The sequence below is a fragment of the Cotesia glomerata genome, linkage group LG2, assembly GCF_020080835.1.
Source record: "Cotesia glomerata isolate CgM1 linkage group LG2, MPM_Cglom_v2.3, whole genome shotgun sequence".
Lineage (NCBI taxonomy): Eukaryota > Metazoa > Arthropoda > Insecta > Hymenoptera > Braconidae > Cotesia > Cotesia glomerata.
The window spans coordinates 9,404,891-9,427,776 of NC_058159.1; the positions used below are offsets into that span (position 1 = coordinate 9,404,891).

Sequence of the window (22,886 nt, forward strand, 5' to 3'; positions counted from 1 at the left end):
CACGGAGAAAAAAGTATTGCTATTATAGCGATTCAGTGGATCGTGAACGTAGTATCGTGATTAGCTTAAAACAGTATTGTCATATTCACCATTCGAAGACAGTTATGCTCAAAACTGTGAATACTGAATACCACGCTCAACTGTATAGTGAATATCTCAAAACGTTTCCTTACTACAGCGAAACGGATCGTGATTATCACTATCCACGACGCGTTCAGCGCCACCACACATAACCAAGTCTGAAACTTACGAGTTTATTTATTTACAATTTTGGTGATGAAATAGCGATAATCGCATCAATTAATATTAACAGCAATATGGATGATTGGGTTGTCGATAAATTACTCGAGTGGATAGTCGATAAATTACAAAAAATCTTTGATTAATGACTAAAAAACATATTTAAGAAGCTCGTGTTAAAATTTGAGACTAATCGGTTGAGCCGTTTTCGAGTAATGTTTGTCACCGACTTTGTAAGCACCATTTTGAGAAAAACGCGTTTAAAGTGTGAAAAGCACTTTACATAGGATACAATTTTTTTTTTTTATTTGCGTGTAACTTCGAAAATATTCACCGGAATGATATGAAATTTTCTGTGTGTATTCTTAAATATATGTACATTAAGAATATAAAATAAAAAAAAAATCGATTTTTTGAAAATTCTAACTGTATAAAACCCCTTAATTTCATTATTTTCCGCTAGTGCGTGTGAGCTCCCTAAGCAAATCTTAATAATAAGTATGATATCTTAACTATTATGATGTTATACTTGCGGGAAATGTAAGTAGTTCTGAATAGAATAAATTACTCAAGTACATAATCTATTCATGTTAAATACTCTAAAATTTTGTCACTGTTTAAATTATGACTATATATATTTATTATCAATAATATATCTTTTATATAAATAAGATCTTATTAAAAACCGTGGTTAAGAATACTGATTGAAAAGAATTGAGAAGCATTCACTCCATGCAAACTATATATCTAAATATACAAGCGAAAGAATTGAAATTATTGAAAAAAAATCGAATTTCATGTTTTTTAATTATTTTCAATCGGTATTTTTAAACAGGGAGAATCATCAACTCTATCAATATATTAAACATAAAGAAATTGTTTTTCCAGTGTATGTATTGTGATTAAAAATAACAACCAATCATTCAGCCAAAGTTGTTTTTTTTCATAGTTCGTACTTAATTCTCGACAGCCACATAGTGACCGTTAGTTACTTGCAATAAACAATAGCTTGCATGACTTGATGGAAACATCATTCATTTTATTGTACTTTTAACTTTAATCGAGAATTCTTTTTTTCCGATACAAGAACGAAAATTTTGGAAAAAATTTGAGAAAAAACTTATAGATTATAGCTGTCAAACTTTGTTATAGAAAAAAAAATTTTTTCAATAAGAGCAAACTAATATTTATAATACTAATACAAATGCAGAAATTTTTTTTCCTCGCCATATCATTAAAAATATCAAATACCTGATACAAGTAATTTTTCTTTCAATTATGATCTATTATTGCAGTATATACTATCTGTATGAAAAAGACGAAATTTTTCGGATATCAATGTTCATCTCTATTTTAAAACAGCGGAATATTAATCTTTTTTATTTCAGTATTCATCTTTAAATCTAGCACTAAAATTCAATCATAAATATTTTATAGTTATTGATGTATACACACGGAGAAAAAAAGTAGTTAAAAAATTACAGTTTTTGCAGTAAAAACAGGTTTTTTAGTCAAAAATGTGCAGATGGTATATTGATCTTACTCTAATTCTTGAAACGTTTATGGTTATAGTAACATTACAATCCAAGGCATTAAATTTTATGGCTTAAAATACAATTCAGTCAAATGATACTAGGAAGTATTACAATTATAAACAAAAAAAAACTATTTATATACAACAATACATCTTCACATTTTTCTTACACTCATATTTTTGATTATAGCCAGCCGAAACTTGGGTTATATCACTAATTTTCATAGCTTCCCAGTAGGTAAAAACATACTTTAGATATCCTCTAAATTAAAATACGTGATAGTCTTGAAGTTAGTCAAAGGTCGAAACTCGCAAAAAACGGGCCACGATTCATTATTGGTTAAAATTTAGGCGCGCGCGTAGCGCGCTATTCAAATTTCTAGTACTGTATAATATAGATGTTTTTATCATATGTAGTGATGACAAATTTCAAATATCAATTTACAAGACTTTATATTTTTCTAATTTTGAAATTAAAATATAAATTAACCAACATTCAATAGAAATTTTGCAATAAAATTCAGTGAAATCTCATGATAAATAACTTTGTGTTAATAGAAAAAGAAATTTATTTTACAATACTAGTAAAATAAAATTAAATTAAAGAATTAACATTCTACTAATTGAACTTCAATATAATCAATATATATTTGAAGGCAGATTGAAAAGACTTTTTCAAAAGATTAGAAAGACAGAAACTAGTCTTTAGTAGCACGACAATAATTTGTCGCCATTGAATAGGATAAATAAAATAAAAGCTTGAAACAAAAACTCTGAAATAGAACGAAGGATGGCTTTTCAGCGCTTTTGTATTTGTAATTGGAATTGGATACAGCCTCACGAAACTTTTTCGCTTTCAGTGTTGTTGTCTCTGAAGAATCTGATTTATACCTATTCCTTTTTATACTCCATTGTTTTCTACCCTCACTTTTCTTTCTCGTTTAACTTCGTAACCACAAGTTGTTGAAAATAACTCGATGGCACTACCTTATCATTACTATGTAACTTTTACTTTTTCAACATTTTTTTTATACTTCTTTATTATACCCATTAATTTATAGTAACAAAAATTTGTAAACCCTTTTGGTTTAAAAAAAATAGATAATTCGTCGGAAAATAAAATTGTTGAGTGGAAAATTTGCTGTTCTTCGTTCAAAAGTTACAATTTATTGATCCAAAAATCAATTATTTGAATAGAGAGAGTTTAAAATTATGGGACAAAAATAAATTTTAAAAAGAGAATATTTTTCTCAAATCAAATAATTTTTTTTCTTCAGCATAACGTTTTCTTCCTTACTCAACCCAATACAACATCAACTATTTGCTTATCTTACTTGTTCACTTCAAAAAACATCACCTGCAAAAAGAACTAAATGAAAATTGGCTCGTTAAAAATTTCACATACAGAGAACACAGAAAAACAAATCACAACAAGGCTTGTTAGTTAGAGCTGAGTGTAAGGATGTAATTCATTTGGAAAAAAAAAAAAAATCGAAACAACCTCTATACGAGCTACCCATTCGGAAAACTCTTTTCTTCTCTTTGTTTCACTCGTATTTCAACAGTTACTCTTTTCGTCACACGATGTGTACCCTCGGCGGTCTACCTCGACCATTTTCAAGCGATAGTTAAAAAAAAAAAGTAAAACATCGACAGAGTTAAAATTCAATAAAGTACACCACTAGGTAATTGGCATTTCGCATTCTATTTTCGTGTCAACGCCGGGCCGTTTCGATTCTATAGTCGTCGGTTCCGGAAGTACGCGCGTCTCGTCAAAGGGTTCTTCAATTCTCATCTACGTTTTGTATAGCTCATACAGTACTAGTCTACAGTCAACTTTTGCCCTGAAGTCGCGACGCCATCACTCATAGTCGTCAGTCATACATAAAAAAAAAAGAAAAAAAAACTTTGCTGCATAAAAATTGAGCGACGTGGTTTTACCCGTGAATCCATAGCCTTTTGTTCTCTTGCTCTCTATCAACATATATATATATATATATATATATATATGTACTATTGAAATGGCTTGACCTGTTCATTTCAACTGCCTATCTTTAACTGAATCGTGACTACAAAAAATGTCTAAATAATATTTTAAAAATATACTATTGAATTTCAATCCGTTGAGTTATTGCCGCTGAAATGAATTTTAGATTTTTTTGACATTTCTATTCTTTTGCTTCCCTTTTTTCTATTGAAATTCTCAACTCACAGTCAATTGAAGTATCGTTTTCCAGACTCATTGTCATCGTTCAATATTACAACGAACGAAAATTATATTCAAATTTACGATGTTATCATCGTAATTGTCACTATTGTATATTGTACTTGTAAAACGTTCCATCGTCAAATTGTAATTTCTACAATACTTTGGATGCAAATGAACATGGTCCAATTTATAAGTGTTCCCTACACTTCTTAAAACAATAATATGTCATGTAACATTAAATTTAATTCCATCACTTTTAAATAAATTATTATTATTATTATTATTATTATTTTTATTATTATTATAGCTTTTTGGATATATAATGTTTTTAGGTATTCTTTATTTTCTTTCGAGATACAAATGAGGTTTTACACTTTTATCTGTTCCTTAATACTAGCTAATATTTTTATTTTAATAAAAATTTGTATTTTAATGTATTATCATCTATGACATATAGAAAAGTTTTTGAAAAAATACATATACGCTTTTATACAAATGGATATAAATTATTTCATTACCCAATTTAACTGTAATTGTTAAATCATTTTACATTTACAAAAGAAATATTCACTTCAAATTTTCTTAATAAAAAATTTGTTGAAAAAAAAATTGTCAATTTTTCTAAAATAAAAAAAAGTTTTTTTTTCAATTAAATAAAAAAAATATTTAAAAAATCGGCCCTGTCCGGGATGAGAGGGAATAGTTGTCAAATTAATTGAAGTTTTTTTTGAGAAAAAAAAATAAAAAAAAAATAAAAAAAAAAAGTGACGAACTTCGAAAAAATAACGATTTTGCTCAAAAAAACCGATTATCTTATAGAATTAATCATTTTGAATTTTTTTTGCGTATTTTTTCGAAAAGTTCATTCAAAAACAAAAATTAAAAAAAAAAAGGTACCCAAAGGTCAATGTCTAAAAAAATTATGGCTATTTTAAAATAAAAAAACCATGTTTTTGAAAAATTCATAACTTTTTTTGGGTTAAATAAAAAAATTTGAAAAAATTCTTAAAAATGTCTTTCAAGGGGTAGAAAAGAATAGAAAAGTTTCAGCTAAATCTAAAGGGGTTGGGTTCAAAAATGGTCGATTTGGCATGGAATACCCCATATAGATGAGAGAAACAAGAAAAAATTTTTCGATCGTAAAGTACTCATGCTTCGCATCATGAGTGGTACAAAACTATCTCAATTCAAAATATATGGCGAAAAAAAAATTTTGTGGAACTACAAAAGCGCGTGTATGATAGAATAGTATTGCAGAGTTGGCATCACTATCAATTTCTTCAGCTGAAATGACTGTTACATTGAGCGCAACTTAATTATGGAGAGTAATAGTACCCCTACCATCCATAAACTCGAGTGATAAAATGTATGTAGTTGTGCTTTATGTGTATGACTTCAGGCAACGCCAAAATTCTCATCGTTGGCCACAAATTAAAAATCCTTTCCACATCAACTTATTTTTTAAATGCAATGATAAATTATATCTCTATTGAATAATTAAATAATTATTTGGATCGGTTAGTGCGTTTTTAGTTGTCCAAATTTATTTATTTCTTAAAAGTAAAAAACAGTATATTAAAAAAAATTAGGAAAACGGTTTATTCTGAAGGCCATCCCTGCAACTTCCCGCTAATTCCATACCTGGACGCTTAAAATTACACCTACGAAGTTTTTGAGCTGTTCAAGCTCAAAAATACAATCTATGTGTTGTTTTGAGCTCTCCGAGCTCAAAGAGATAACTTTTTTATGCTTTTGAGCTCTTCGAGCTTAAAAGTCTAATAAAAGTTTGATAAAACACTATTTTTTGAATTTTCAAATCGCAATAACTTTTGAATGAATGAACCGATTTTCACGCGATTGGTGGCATTCAACGCAGTTTTTTAAGCTTCATGAAGAATCTTCAAGTTTAAATAGATAGAACGAAAAATTTTGGAGTAATTCCGAAAAAATACTTTTTTCGGTTTTCTTTCGTCAACGATAACTCACGAACGAATCGACCGATTTTGACCGGACTGGCGGCGATCGACGTGGTTTTTTGATCTTAAGAGCTGATTAGTTTTTGGAATTGATCGGTAAAGCCATTTAAAAGTTATTCCAAAAAAACCACTTTTGAAAAAATTTTTTTTTGTAGTTTTTTTGCGATTTCTCAAAGTCTACTGGTCCGAATCGTTCCAAAGTATATACAAAATTTAAGTTTGATCAAGCCCTTTCGAATGGCACCAACCACGATCAAATCGGTCTATTTTTTCAGTTTTCAAACCGCAATAACTTTTGAATGAATGAACCGATTTTCTTGCGGTTGGCGGCATTCGGCACAGTTTTTTAAGCCTTATGAAGAATTTTTAAGTTCAAATTGATCAAATAATAAATTTTGGAGTAATTCCGAAAAAACACTTTTTTGGGTTTTCTTTCCTGCACGATATCTCTCGAACGAATCAACCGATTTTGACCGGATTAGCGGCAATCGACGTGGTTTTTCAAGGTTAAGAGCTGATTAGTTCTCGAAGTTGATCGATAGAGCCGTTTGAAAGTTATTTCAAAAAAACCACTTGAAAAAATTTTTTTTTACAGTTTTTTTTAGATTTTTTGAAAAACATCGGTCCGAATCAGTCCAAATTGTATTCAAAATCTAAGTTTGGCCAAGCCCTTTCGAATGGCATCAACCGCGATGAAATCAGGTATTCACCTACAAGTTGGAGCAGCTCAACCCTGAAGACATCCCAACTATCACGTTGGACGAGTTGATAGAGGCAGGCAATCGAGTAGGGAATAATAAGGCGCCGGGATTGGACGGAATCCCTAATATTGCCCTGAAATCAATCCTTAGGGCAGCACCGACATTATTCCTGGACGTTTACGATACATGCCTGAAGGAAGGGACTTTTCCCCAGAAGTGGAAACAGCAACGGCTAGTGCTACTTCCGAAGGGGAAAAAGCCGCCGGAAGAACCGTCATCCTACCGACCACTCTGCATGTTAGACACGGCCGGCAAGATATTCGAGCGCATAATTCATCAGAGAATAGAGGCTGTAGTCGATCCACTCCTGGCAGAGAACCAGTTTGGTTTCCGAAAAGGACGGTCAACTCTGGATGCGATCAAATCGGTTGTTGATACAGCCAAGGATGCAATCGCCGGAACGAGATGGAAGGGTGGAAAGAAGAAATATTGCTTGGTGGCTGCTTTGGACATCAAGAATGCCTTCAACTCCGCTAACTGGGACTGCGTTATGCGAGCTCTAGAAGAAAAAAACGTACCAGGATACCTTCGCAGAATGGTAGCGAGCTACTTCACGAATAGGGTTCTGAAATATGACACGAAAAACGGTACGGAAGAGTACGAAATCACCGGAGGAGTGCCACAGGGATCAGTTTTAGGTCCTCTGCTATGGAACATCATGTATGATGGCCTCCTGAGAATAGCATTGCCTAAGGGAGTCAAACTTGTAGCATATGCGGATGACGTAGCTGTCGTGATCGTCGCAAAGCACCTCGAAGAGATATAAATGCCATTTGATATTACATTCAGACGAGTCAATTTGTGGATGGACATGGTGAACTTGAAACTAGCCAAGCATAAAACCGAGGCAGTGCTCATCACCAGTAGAAAAACGGTAGAAACCATCAAGTTGAGAGTTGGAAAACAAGAAATCACATCACAACCATTTATCCGTTATCTGGGAGTGATGCTGGATGCCCGACTCAACTTCAAGCAGCAGGTGGAACACGTCAGTGCCAAAGCGTCAGTAGCGAGGGCTAGTCTCGCACGGCTGATGCCTAACATCGGAGGCCCAATGCAGAGCAGGAGGCTACTATTTTCATCAGTAGTCACATCAGTGCTCACTTACGGAATATCCATTTGGGCTGATGCACTGGAAACCCAAGAATCATGGAGAAAAGCTGGACCAGTATATCGACTGAGTGCCCGACGAGTAGCTAGTGCCTTCCGCACTATATCAGAAGAAGCAGTGTGCGTCATTGCTGGAACCCTACCTCTCAGAGTTCTAGCAGAGGAAAGACCAGCCCTTTACCAACGAAAAAGGTCAACTGCACTGAGCCCTGAAGAATTTAGAATTGAAGAACGGCAAAACAGCATAGGCCGATGGCAACTAGAATGGGATGCTGCAGAGAAGGGTAGGTGGACGCACCGACTCATACCTCGGATCGACATTTGGCTTAACCGGAATCACGGTGAGGTCAATTACTATCTTACGCAGATGTTATCGGGACGCGGGTGTTTTCGAGAGTACCTACACCGCTTTAAACACGATGACTCTTCGGAGTGCCCGTCCTGCCCAGGAGTTGCTGAAGATGCGGAGCACGTCTTCTTTGTATGTCCTCGTTTCGATCCATAGCGTGAAGAGTTGGAGAGGATCCTGAACCAGAGAATGCAACCAGATTCACTAGTGGAAGCAATGTTGTCATCAGAAGCTGCCTGGAACGCTACCAACACGTTCGCAAGTCCTCAAAGACTTGCGTTCCACCGAATAAAGAAGAAGAGCAAATATCAGAAGATAGAAGGAAGGTAGTTAACACCTTAGCCACCAGAAGGAAGAGCAGTAGCTAGTTCCTCCCCTCACGAAGTAATGCCTGACGGCGGTTCCCATGAGGGATTAGAGGAAAGAAGAAAAGGGGTTTAGGGTTTAGTGAGTAGGGGCGTTAGCGTCGTGTTTTAGTATGACGCTGCGTCGAGTCTTCACATATCCAGGCGAAACAGCTATGCCTGGAATCCGCAAAAAGGATTCCCCCCTCTGAAAAAAACACACACACACATAGTGACACCCTTGCAGGGATAGTCAGGGAAGCTTCCTGTGACCTTCGAACGTCGAAATCTGATGAAAACTTAATTTTTGCAAAACGGGATAAAACCAATAACTTCCCGATTTTTGAAAATCTTCGATTTTCTTAGCGGGTAGTTAAAAATTTTGCACATAATTGGATTAAATCCCAATAGCTTGCTTATGATGCATAATTGTCAATATTTTAAAGCAAGTATTATTTAGTATTAAATTTTTCACACAAAACGATTGCATGAATCTAAAAACTATTAATTTTTTGAAGCAGCAACAAGAGTATGATAATTACTAAATTTAATTTAATAAATAATAAAATACCGTAATGAAAATATAAAATAATTAAAAAGTTATTTATTTGTCAACACTTGTAAATTATAAGTTATAATTCATCATTTAAACTCTTCTAAAACCCAATGTATATGATAAGTTCAATGAAACGAGTATAAAGATTAATTAATCTGTCTCATTGTTTTTATAAATTAATTAAACTCAATTAGCTGGCCTTGACATAATAGACAAAATTCAAAAAGATAAAATACGAGAAAAGTTGAATAATAAATGTAATGAAGATTGAAAAAAAAAAATAAAAAAAAAAACGTTATCCGTTTATTTTCGTTGAACCCGCAAATTCACAATTTTTCTTTTGTTCCTTTCATTTACTGCGCCCCGCATATCTTTTATACTCTATGCGTAATACAATTCACCTTTTAGTTTCGCTTTGTATCCTCTTTTGATTTTTATGTTGAAAAATGTTTCAAATGCCGCATGTAGCAAATGTAGTTTTCACAGTAATAAAAAATAAAACCCACGCGTTGTTAAATTAAATATGACGAGAAGAAAGGATATAAAAGCAATGAAATGTATGTATATTTTACATTTTATAAAAAAAAAATGATAACATTAAATTTAAAAGCTTAAAAAATGGCAGTTTAACTGTAAAATAAATTTTTTATATAAATTAGTAAAAATATATATTCAATGAACGCAGTCACGTTTCTATAAAAAGAAGTGTCTGCACGTGTCGGAAGTAGAATTGTCAATCATAAAGAATAATAAAAAATACTAAAAAAAGCCGAGGGAAAAAGCTCATTTCCTAACAGACTTCGCGGAATGAATTTTCGAGAAGAACTGATGCAAAATCTCTGCTAAGAAACTCAAGTAAATCGTCCGGAGTCTAGTTTACAATAACCGACTTTTCTTCTTACCTTATTCTTATTCTTCTTCACTTAATTTTCTCATCGTCTTCATTCTTTGTACTTTCTGGTTTTCAACCAAGAGAAACTCACTCACTCAGAAGAACCGGAGATTGTAAAGAAAATGAATTTAAAGAATAGAATTTCAACACTTCCTCTTTAAAATTACTCTAAAGGTGCTTCTCAGCAGAAAAATATATTTGGACGTGAACCATCTACATACTTAAAAAAAGAGAATTTTGGGTGACAGAAAGATTGGTTATTTTAATATGGTTTCTTTAACACATGGTTGCATTTTGTTCAAAAATCACTTTAAATATGCTAACATATAAAGTTATTCTCCACAAAAAAAAAAAAAAAAAAAGATAATTGTTCGGATCCACGGTCACTTAATTTTTTTTAAGATTGTCAGGGATGCATTTTTTAACTTGTTTTAAAGCTTTAATGATAACAAAAATTTTACGTTGACCGAAAATCATTAATGAAATGTACTCACACAAGTTTGGCAATTTTTTTTGTATATTTCATATAAAAAAGCTAACAATTTACAAAAAAAAAATTAGGAAAACGGTTGACCCTGAAGGCCATCCCTGCAACTTCCCGCTACTTTCGTAATTAAGCGCTCAAAATTGCACTAATTACGTTTTGGAGCTCTTCGAGCTCAAAAATATAATTTTCGTGTAGTTTTGAGCTCTCAGAGCTCAAAAATCTGATGGAAGTTTAATAAAACGGTATTTTTTGAATTTTCAAACCGCAATAACTTTTGAATGAATGAACCGATTTTCACGCGGTTGGCGGCATTTGACGCAGTTTTTCAAATTCTATGATAAATTTTTAAACACAAATTGATCAGACCGGAAATTTCGGTGTAATTCGAAAAAAACACTTTTTTCGATTTCTTTCGTCAACAATAACTCACGAACGAATCAACCGATTTTGACCGGCTTGGTGACGATCGACGTGGTTTTCTAATGTTAAGAGCTGATTAGTTTTTGGAATTGATCGGTCAAGCCGTTTAAAAGTTATTAAAAAAAAACCACATTTGAAAAAATTTGTTTTCGCAGTTTTTTTTTTAAAGATTTCTCAAAATCTATTCGTCCGAATCGGTCCAACTTGTATTCAAAATCTAAGTTTAGTCGAACCCTTTCAAAAGGCACCAACCGCGATCAAATCGGTCGAACCGTTCAAAATTTATGAGAGGTTTACATACATACATACACACACACACGCACGCACACACACACACACACACACACACACACACACACACACACACACACACACACACACACACCCCGTGTCGGGCTTGCTGGGTCCCGCATCGGGCGCCTCCTCAGGTGGCGGATAGGGGAATGCCCGGCATATCTGCACGTCAGATGCGTCGGATACCGAGGAAACAGAATACTCGGGGTGGACCAAAACCTAGCAAAAGATGATATGGAAATGTCAGAAGATTTTCAAACATCGTTTACAGTACAGAGGATGGATACCTCAGTGCCGGCGAGGGAAGGCGTGCAAACGGGCCTAAACTCGTCGTTACCAAGCGACCGTTTGAACAGTGGAGTAGACCCCATGGCTCTGCTGTCTAGCAATGCTAGCAAGGTTACAGGGAGTACGAAATCAGCCCAGATGGCAGAGAACGGACAGCTGAGCAACATTCCTTCAAAAAGTGGAGGACCTTTTGCTCCTGCCACTAATCAAACCCACCGAGGAAGAATGAACTCTCTACCGACCGTCACCGGCCAACAGTCACCAATGGAGAGGCTTGGCAACAAGATTGATGAGTTAGCCGACTTCATAAAAGACAAAAAGAATCTCCACCATGAGATCAGAAAATTGGTTTCGTCTATTAGTACGGCATATAGGCTGGCCAACAAATCACCAACGAAGTCGGCGTCAACGACTCAAACATCTCCGAGTCTGAGTAAAAAATCACAGCCACCTCTGGCCACTCCTAAGAAATTACCACAGCAAGGAGATGGCAACAAGAAGAGGCCGCTGTCCACGCCCAGCCCTTCCTCAGATATTGACAAGCCAGCACAGAAAAAGACAGCCCGGGATGATACCTGGACCAAAGTGACTCGGTAAAACAAGAAAAAGAAAGAACAGGAGCCAGTGACTCAAACTGCTACAGCCCAAGACCAGCCAAACAGCGGTGGCTCCAAGAAACCAAGGAGGAAGAAGACAAGAACTAAAGCTGTCCTAGTCCAACCAGCTGAAGGGCGAACATACGCCGATCTCCTGAAGGAAATCAAGGCCAAGGTAAGCCCTGTCGAGACGGGCGTAGACATAAGGTCTATTAAAAAGACGAAACACGGAGGCGTTCTCCTTGAAATGGCTCGAAAGACCGAAGACAGCAAGGCATTCACCGATGCAGTAAGGGCAGCCACTGCAAACATCGGCACAGTCAAGACGCTAACACCAACAACAACGATCGAGATCCTCGACTTAGATGAAATCTCTACCGAGAGCGAAGTCCGTGAAGCACTCAAACGTGAATTCACTGACAACCTGGAGGTCAAACGGGTAAATTTGACAAAACCCACACCACGAGGTAATCGGGCAGCCTTCTGCGAACTAGACGAGCCCAGTGCGATTAAGGCCCTTGACAAGGCCCGTATACGGATCGGTTTGGTGAACTGTCGTATACGCCCAGTAGTAAAAGTAACACGTTGTTTTAAATGTCTTGGTTATGGACACCAAACACGTCAGTGTGCGGGACCAGACAGAAGCAGGTGCTGCTACAAATGTGGCGGAGAGAACCACAAGGCCGTAAACTGCACGGAGAAGTTAAAATGCTTCCTTTGTGCTTCGGACAAAGATGCCCAGGATAGTCTATGCCATATTTCTGGCACTGGAGCGTGTAAGGCATTCCGCAAAGCACTTGCAGAAGCCATGAAAGGTCAGAAATGACACGCATACTACAAGGCAACCTGAATAGGTGCGCCTTGGCGCAAAACCTGCTGCGCCAGCGTGTTTTCGAAGATAAAATTGACGTCTGCTTTATCTGCGAGCAATATCTAAACATCGAAGGTAAAACATGGTTCGCAGACGAAACGGGCACGGCAGCAATTTGGATTGTGAACACAAAGAACGTTACCGTCAACAACAGTGGAGGTGGAGCAGGTTTTGTCTGGATTCAAACCCTCACAACCTACTTCATGAGCGTCTATCTCTCACCTAACGAAGGTATTAGTGTGTTCCGACAGAAATTCGCAAATATAGAAGATGCGGTCACTAAGTTCGACGGCGAAGTTATCGTAGCCGGAGACTTCAATGCTAAATCGGCTGAGTGGGGCGCTGCTTTCTCCGACACCAGAGGAAACGAGGTCGCTGACGTCGTGGCTAGACTCGACCTCATAGTGCTGAACACCGGAAGCACCACGACCTTTAGAAGACCAGGGTACCAAGAATCCATCCTCGGCATCTCATTGGCGACTCCAAGGACTGCCAACATGATTGAAGACTGGACAGTATCCGAAGAATACAGTGGCAGTGATCACCAGTTTGTGACATTCAGCGTTGGATTGGCATTTGCTCCGGTTTCACAACGCGACGTTTCTAAGCGGAAGTGGAATGCCAAAAGGCTTGATCCAGAGGCATTGCAAGCTTCACTCGCACGAAGCTGGTCTATCCTCCAGAACAACCCGACACCGGATACCTGCAGCAAGACGGAAAAGGCAGTGCTAAACACGATGAAAGAAATTACTGCCGCATGTGACGCCTCTATGCCGCGGCTGAAAAACCAGAGCTTCCACAGGCCGGCGTACTGGTGGTCAGCGGACATAGCAGAACTTCGCAAAATATGCCATCAGCTACGTCGCCGAGCAACGAGAGCTACGAAACGCTCCCCAAGCCAGGACTTGTATTCAAAAGAGTACAAGCAGGCCAAAAAGACGCTAAACCGAGCCATTAAAGCAAGTAAAGCGAAACTGTGGAAAGAGATCTGCAACGATCTCGACAATGACCTCTGGGGTAAAGCCTACCAAATTGTCGCCAAACGACTTGGAAAGGCTTCACCAGAGGCGCCGAAATCTCCTGCCTTGATGGAGAGCATTGTAACGGAGCTTTTCCCCAAACACCCACCGCGGGAGAAGAAACACTACACTAAGAACAGCGAAGTAACACCCTTCACAACTAAGGAATTACAAGACGCGGTCAAGTCACTCAAAACAGGAAAGGCACCTGGACCTGATGGCATCCCGGCATCGGTGATCAAAACTGTAGCCCTGGAATACCCAGACATACTCCTGAACACCTACAACGCATGCTTGGCAACTGGCACGTTTCCCGTGGTCTGGAAACGGCAGAGATTGGTTCTCTTAGACAAAGGTAAGGGAACCCCCATAACACCTTCGTCGTTTAGACCACTCTGTATGCTGGACATTGCTGGAAAACTGCTCGAGAAGCTCATACAAGGGAGACTTCGCAACGACATAGACCGTGCTGGAGGTTTTGCCGCAAACCAACACGGCTTCCGGAAAGGACGTTCGACAGTCGGAGCGATCAAGAAAGTCATAAAGACAGCGAGAGAAGCATGGACTGGTAGCCTCAAAGCTCGTAAAGTATGTCTTCTCCTCACGCTAGATGTCAAAAACGCATTTAACAGCGCAAATTGGGGAGACATTTTAGACGCTCTGGAGCACAAGTTTGACGCGGAGCCAGAAAATCTGGCACTAGTCGACAACTACCTTGACGATAGAAAGCTAATAGTGGAAACTACTGAAGGCCCACAAGAATACGCCATAACGGCTGGCGTGCCGCAAGGCTCAATAATGGGGCCTGATCTATGGAACGCAGACTACGACGAGCTTCTTGAAATCCCGTTGCCAGAGCAAGTAGAGCTAACAGGCTTTGCAGACGACGTTGCAGCTACTATAGTGGCGGACAGCGTCGAAGAGGCCGAACTGCTAGTTCGGGAAACCATCGACACCGTCGAGACTTGGCTCGATAAGCATCACCTGAAACTCGCCAAACAGAAAACTGAGATGGTCGTTTTGACCCGTCAAAAATGGTTTCCAAAACCATTCGCTATGGACATGGGAGGAACAACGCTGACGTCAACAAGGGCCCTGCGGTATCTAGGGGTAATGATAGACGAGAAACTATCTTTCCGTGAACACCTCGACAGTGCATGCAAGAAAGCCAGCAAGACTGTGTCTAGCCTAGCACGAATTATGACCAACACCATGGGACCAAGAACAAAAAAGAGAAGAGTTCTTCTAGAAGCAGTCCACTCGGTACTGCTTTATGGAGCGGAGATATGGGCAGACGAATTAATGCAGAAGACCTACCGGCGAAAGATCGCAGCAGTACAGCGGCGAGGCGCTCTCAGGGTTGCCTGCGCCTACCGCACAGTTTCCGAAGCGGCTGTATTGGTCATTGCAGGAGCCGCGCCCATCGACCTATTAGCGTTCGAAAGAGCAAAACTCTATGACTCTAAAGACAGTGATGATAACATGAAGGACGCAAGAACAAGGATTAAAGCGGAAACGCAGCAAGAGTGGCAGGACCGATGGACATCGGGAGAGACGGGCAGATGGACGGCGCGCCTGATCCCAAACATCAACGTCTGGCTCTCTCGGAAGCACGGGGATACGGACTTCTTCCTGACCCAGCTATTGACGGGACATGGGCAGTTCAATGCCTATCTTTTCAAGATGGGTTTGCACAGCACACCAACGTGCAAATACTGCCCGGATAAAATCGACGATGCCGAACACACATTCTTCGAGTGTGCTCGATGGAAGGACTACAGAAGAAGCACCGAAGAGATCATAGGCACCAGGCTCTCCCCCTCAAGCCTGGTGACCTATATGATCAAACAAGAGGAAAACTGGTCAGCTGTTGCAGTTTATGCACAGCACCTCCTGAAAGACAAAATCGCAGAAAGGGACCAGTAGCCAGGAGTAGGCGTCGTGAGACGCAGCACGACTGGATTGAAGTAATGCTAACGCGGTTCCAATCCAGTCCTCCCCGTACCATCTAGGGTAGTGTGGTAGATGAATGTTATTTTTAGTGGGTAAAAGTCTACACACTACCGACTATCGATATCTGCCGAAAGATGGCCGGCAGAATTAACAAGACCGGTGTCTTTTGAAGATCTTTTTCGTACCTCTTTACAAAAAACACACACACACACACACACACACACGCACGCACACACACACACACACACACACACACACACACACACACACACACACACACACACACACACACACACACACACACACACACACACACACACATACATACAGACACCACCGCGGGAATAGTCAGGGAAGCTTCCTAGGACCTCAAAACGTCGAGATCTGATGAAAACTCGATTTTCGAAAAACGGGGTGAAAACAATGACTTCCCGATATTTGAAAATTTTCAATTTTCTTAGCGGGAAGTTAAAAATGATCAAAAATGTCAATTTTGTATCATCTCTTCAAAATAAAAATTTTTGTTGAAAAATTGAAATTTTTTTTAAAGTTAATTATTTTATTGTTTATAAACTTTAAAAAAATGAATATGTAATTGTTAAAAAAAATTCCAAGTTTCGTTTTTATATGTGTTGAAGTATTGTGGAACGCGAAACTATAAATAATTATCAAGAAAAAAAAAAGAGTTGTGTTGACTTTAATTAGCCAAAACCTCATTTTTCATAGTTACATTCGTCGTATTTTGTTTTTCTTTTTATTTTTAAATTCAATATTTTTTCACTTTCGAGTCATGTTACAACGAAAAGTGAAAATTATAATGTAAGCCTCTACTTACACTCATGTGACATATAAAAGATCAAGTTTTTAGCCGTAAAATTTCGTAGCACGGCATCGTAAATCGTAATGAAAATGAATGACCGGCAAAACCCCGCGAAATAATCCCCATGGTGAAATAAAATGGCTCTCGCGTATTTACACTCTGGCAAAATTAAAATTCCTCAAGTGTAGCAAAGCAACGAACAACGAGCCGAAGCTGCCTAGAGGAGAGAGACTATTTAATTAATGACCGGACTAATTAAAACGCCTAAAGAAAAATATTCGCCCGGCCGTGTCAACTGTAGTAGCGTTGCAGTTACTGACGAGTACACGCTTAAAAGGAGACCACTAGTGCAACTTATTCACCTTTTCATCTCTTGACTACCGTTAATTTACTGTATAGATTTTATCATTTGTATAACCAAGATATAACATATTTTTTAAAGCTAAATTTTTATTATTAATTGTTAAAAAAGCATCACTGAGTACTTCACTTATTACTCCACCGCTACTAGCCATTCAAGATGTATATAGAACAATTCAGTCAATTTACAAGGAGAAAAATTTCAAGTAAGTATTCCTATCCTATCCCTTATAACATAAAATTTATAATTGAATTAAGATTATTTCGAAATTTTATTGAATTATCAAAAAAAAATGATCCCTGATTATAGTTATTGGTTGATATTGAAGCGCACGTTCAGTGCGCCATTCAAATTTCTAGTGTGATCTGAAAAATATACGACTTGTCCATTTCAAAACGTAGTAATTGACATTTTTCTAATTTATTTAAATTTTTCTGATAAGAAAAAAGTTTGCACTCTAAATTGCTAAAAAATTAGATCCTTATAGAGAAGATGTATGAATAAAAAAATTAATTGATATCTGATAAATTTTCTATTTTTTACAACAAAAAGTATTTTGAAAAAAATTTAGTAAAAAAATTCTTGGTGTAGAAGTTGAAAATAAATTGACTATGCAAATTTTTAATAATATTTTCTTTTATTATAAAAACTGATTTATCTTAAAAATCCCAAGTATTGTCAAATATCTTCTGATTTCAAAATCATGAAATGATTTTTTTGATTATAATAATGAACATTTGAAAATCTCAATTTTAAACTTTTCTGTAACCCTGTAAAGAAAAAAAAATTTATTTAAATCAGAAAAATTGTAAACAAGGCCTGTTATTTATTTTGGGGTAAGAAAACATTTTCTTGTCTTAAGAAACATTTATTTTATTTTATATAAATTTCTTGTTTGCAAATATTTTTTTGAGTATAGAAAATTTATTGTAGGGCGAAGAATTTTTTTTTTTTTAGTAATCGTAAATTTTTGATTTTAATATCGCCATTTAAATTGTAAAATTGATAACTTTATTTTACAAAAAAAAAGAAAAGGGATTTCAAGTACTCGAAACTATCCAATAATAATTTTGATTGTATTGTAATGAATTTACAATAAACTTCATAATAAATCATCTTTTAACTTTGATTTTATTTATGAAATATTGGGCGAATATATAATCCTCCAAAAAAAGTATGCTCATAGCTGGGAAAAAAATATGGGAAACAAAAAGACCAACATAATGTAGATTGATGTAAATTGGGCAATAGAATCGATATTTATGATTTTTTTTTTTTTTTTTTTTGAGCGATTCCCGTCATTTTGGAGATAATCTCGAAAATGAAATAAAAGAATAAAAAATAAATAAAAAAATTTTGTCTGTAACTGTAGTGCAACGTGGATTTGACAAGCTGCCTGCGTGTGATGAACGATCGATGTCCTGGTAGTAAAACCAATTTATTATGCAATTTACCGTAGAGACAATGTAAGCTCGTAAAACAAAGCCCCTGCTGCCAGCGTTCGTCCACCGATAGTACCGAAGATAATCCCACAGGCGAGCCACAGGAATTGCATCCGTTTGTTTCGATTCGATTTATTTCATAGGTATAACAAAATAACAAAAAATAATAATAACGTTAATAGCAATAATAAAAGTGAAAGCATTTACGCACAGTGAAAATATTACGGGATATAAATAACAGAGACAGCTCCAAATATTCATTTTATTTTACTCATTTAGACAATCTAATTTCGATCAATTTTACCTTTTAATTGACTAAATTTGTCGTTCATTTAAATAAATATACACTATCATTTGCTCTAATTTATTTTAATTAATCATTTATTTGTACACTCATATACTTCAAATCAATCTACTAATTATATAGCAAATGTAAACGTTCAAATATTTATTATTGAGCTATCCGATTTTCAGTATAGAATATTTGTTTGATATTTATTTTTTTCTTTATTTTTTACCTCTAGTAAAAAACAATACTTGTAAAACACATTTACGACTGGAGAAAAGCCGCACGAATCCAATCGCTAAAGTGACTCAATGATGTAAAACCTGTGTAGGAATTGTAATCGCAAGAGTAATCCCTGACAGGACTGACACTCACGATTCCCCGTAGATACCAAAGTCCATCACTTTCAAAACATAAACCTCCACCGCTATCACCTTCACAAAGACTGGATCCTGCAAACAATATGATTAAAATAATATCAAGGTATCATTTTTTATATAGAAGAACCGAAGGAAAATAGGTCACCGTTTTTTCAGACTAAACAATTTTTTTAATAGCACCGAAAAAAATTGATGAAAATTACAGAAATAACCAATTTTTTTAGCATAATATTTTTTTTAAACATATACAAGTTAATATTTGAATTTTATAACATCCAAAAACGTTACCTTTTCATAAAAGTAAATACGATAAAAATTTGACTTATTAATTTATTCGTCTACTAGCTGTTACTCGCCCGCTCCGCTGGGCGCTTTATAGAATTGCATATTTAGATCTAGACTTGAAATTTAATTAGAGTATTGTTTTGACTTGCACAGATTCCAAATTCTGTCGAATTGGCATGCACCTTTTATCCGTGTAATTATTCTAGCTAATATTCATTGTAACTTTCAATGTGCAATTATAACATTCCCGTGTCTTTCTTACAAAAATGAATAATTGATTTGAAAAAAAAAAAAAAAATTTTTAATGAGCATTAAAAGTTTCAGTTAAAGAAATTGCGGGTCTCATAAGTGAAGAAATCTGCCTAGTATGTAAATATAATCAATAGAATTAAAAAATTTATTTTAAACAAATGACAATCGAATAGAATAAGTTTAGTTACAATAAAAATTCATTATTTTTAAGTCAAAAAAATATACACGGAGAAAAAAGTGTTGCTATTATCACGATACAGTATAGTGATGATCACGATCCACGTATGACTATACTTTAGATGCGCATATATGTCCAATCTAGTGGATCGTGATTATCACGATCCACATGGATTCGGATATCGAATGTCTATATTGCTATGGTTTATACATGATTATTAGTTGTTTCTGATTAAATGTTAATTATATGTTATTGCAGATTATTTTTTTTTTTTAGTTTTTTCGTATATTATTGTTATAAACATAAATACGAATTCCTTGTATAGCTTGATTAGTTTAAAATTTTCGTGTAGTTTATATGACAGTCAAGAATTAGGTTAGGTTTAAAAATGTTTAAATAATGACTGACAGCAGTTGGAATTTATTTTATATGACTTTTTTTTTTTGATTTTTAAAAATATTAGCCTAGAAATTTGTATTATTGATATATTCATTAAAAATACGCAATTATTTTTATCATAAGAAAAATATTTTTTAATGGAATATTTACTTCTTTATTACTCCATGTACTTTATAAAAAAAATAACATATTTTTGCGTAAAGTAGTATGGAATCAAATTATTTATGCTAAAAAAACCTTTTATGAAAACGCAAATGTTATTTATTTAATACAATATATAATGTTCATTGTTTTTCTTTATCAACGCAGTACAATTATATACAATAACCACGGACACAGCATTAACACAGTTAACATAGGAAGATTTATTTCTTTACTAGACCTTCAAAAAACGACACGAGTTTTTCAAGATTCCACTCGAGTAATTTATCAACAACCCAATTGTCCATATCGCTGTTAATGAGGTTATAATTGAGGATGGTTTTACTTGTATCACTGTAGAGTGTTTTACAAGGGAGGGTGGGGAATTATTGTCTCTCCACTTTTTTCTCCGCAATATAATCTCTCAACCCCGTCATTATAACTCTCAACCACTTTTTCGTCCCCACCCCCCTGCATGTCGGAATTTTTTCTTTCATGCCCGACACACATGTGTTGCGACTGTGGCCGACTTACGCGTTATAATCAGTACCTGCATTTGCATTACGGTCTTAAATAGTATGGAGGTACTTCTATAATGACATTTTACCTCCATAACTATATGGGAAAACCACAGAAAACCCGACCGGTACAGAGGCTGGCAATGAAACGCACATATTCTTAGTTTATAATCATTGAAAAATATTGGTGCGCGCCGGAATCGAACCCTGGTCCCACTCTTTCGAAATGCAGGTACCGAGCCGATTAGGCTATTGCCAACCTTCATATCGCTGTTATTATAAATTGGTGCAATTATCGCTATTTCATCACCAAAATTGTAAATAAATAAACTCGTAAGTTTCAGACTTGGTTATATGTGGTGGCGCTGAACGCGTCGTGGATAGTGATAATCACGATCCGTTTCGCTGTAGTAAGAAAACGTTTTGAGATATTCACTATACAGTTGAGCGTGGTATTCAGTATTCACTGTTTCGAGAATAACTGTATTCGTATGGTGAATATGACAATACTGTTTTGAGCTAATCACGATACTTCGTTCACGATCCACTGGATCGCTATAATAGCAATACTTTTTTCTCCGTGTAGGCTCCGGATAAGTAATCACCACCATATCATATACTAAAACCTTCTCCGAAACACGCTGTATCCTATGGTATAAGTATTATTCCGATCGCTTCAGTAGTTTTCGCAGTATAACCGGAAAAAAAAAACCGGCTCTCCATTTATTAGTATAGATTTATAAACCCTTCTATTTTCTTATTATTACAAACGTATAATTTTTCATGTTTAGAAAATAAATTTTGTCTTAGTAAATTAAAAATATTTTATTATTTTAATAATTAATCGAAAAACGGCTCAAGTTGAGAATTCTAATATCTGTAAAGTTAGTATTGACACAATCCAGCAATGACCGACATTATTCATGATTGCCCGGAACCTAATCAAGTAACAAAATTCTATTTACGGTAACTAATTAGAAACAAAATTCACATCATAAATAAACTTTGCACAAAGTATTGTAATTTAGAATAACAAAAAATGATACTTCAAGTTGAAAAAAAATCCGATATTGGTACAATCAATAAAAATTAACTTAATTCAAAAGAAAAAAATTTTTAACTAAGAAATTTTCTCTACAAACAAAAATTCAATGATCGAGCGATTTTATACTAGTAAAAAAATAAAAGGAAGCCTATTTTATCAATGTGAGAAACGTTTTTATAAAATTATGACACCGTTCCCACAACTTTTTCCGGTGACGTAATATTTGTACATATAAAAATAAACTAACCGTTCATATAACCAGCGCAAAATTTATCTGGTGTAATATATCCTTGAAAGTCGGTTGGAACTTCCGACAAACATTGATCGAATGATATAAAAGGTATATTTATTTCTTGAAGCTCTTCACTTGGCGCACCATTTGCCGTTTTTCCCCATCCAACAGCCTGTGTGTATATAAGTCACAAAATATTTACGTTCAACATTTCAGGCTACATATATTTAAGAGTAATTCAAACTGAAATAACATAAATCATTATTTACTTTTCCATATTTTCCAGGCTGTAAATGTTCTTTTTCTTTAACGTTATCCCAGTCAATACAAACCGGACGTACGAGACTAGTCAATTCGAGTGGACTTAGTAGCTTGAGTAGAGCAATGTCATGAGCAAAATTACCTCTTGCTCCCATGTACCGACTCCCGAGACGGATCCACTCAACCTTGGACATTTGAGCGTAGTCCTCCTGAATATTCCAATTTCTGTAGTGCTTCCCTGCAGCTACCGAGAATCTTGAGAAATTTTTCACTTCATTTAAGCTTTCGTCATAGAAACAATGCGCCGCTGCATAATAAAAAGTTTTGAATTAGTTAAAAATATAAAATATTAATCAATTTTAAATTAATAGATAGTATAAGAAAGAA

The 22,886-nt window shown here is 35.7% G+C and overlaps 1 protein-coding gene across 1 annotated transcript in view; it reads right to left on the bottom strand.

Annotated features, from left to right (window-relative positions):
* Nucleotides 1-18,875: 18,875 nt before the first annotated feature.
* LOC123259883 overlaps nucleotides 18,876-22,886 on the bottom strand; it is a 42,655-nt gene continuing 38,644 nt past the window's right edge. The window contains exons 18-20 of the mRNA XM_044720659.1: nucleotides 22,508-22,806; nucleotides 22,254-22,410; nucleotides 18,876-19,260 (exon numbers count right to left, since the gene is read on the bottom strand). Of these exons, the coding sequence (XP_044576594.1) occupies nucleotides 19,073-19,260; nucleotides 22,254-22,410; nucleotides 22,508-22,806 (644 nt within the window). The 3' untranslated portion in view covers nucleotides 18,876-19,072. The remainder of the gene's footprint in view (nucleotides 19,261-22,253; nucleotides 22,411-22,507; nucleotides 22,807-22,886) is intronic.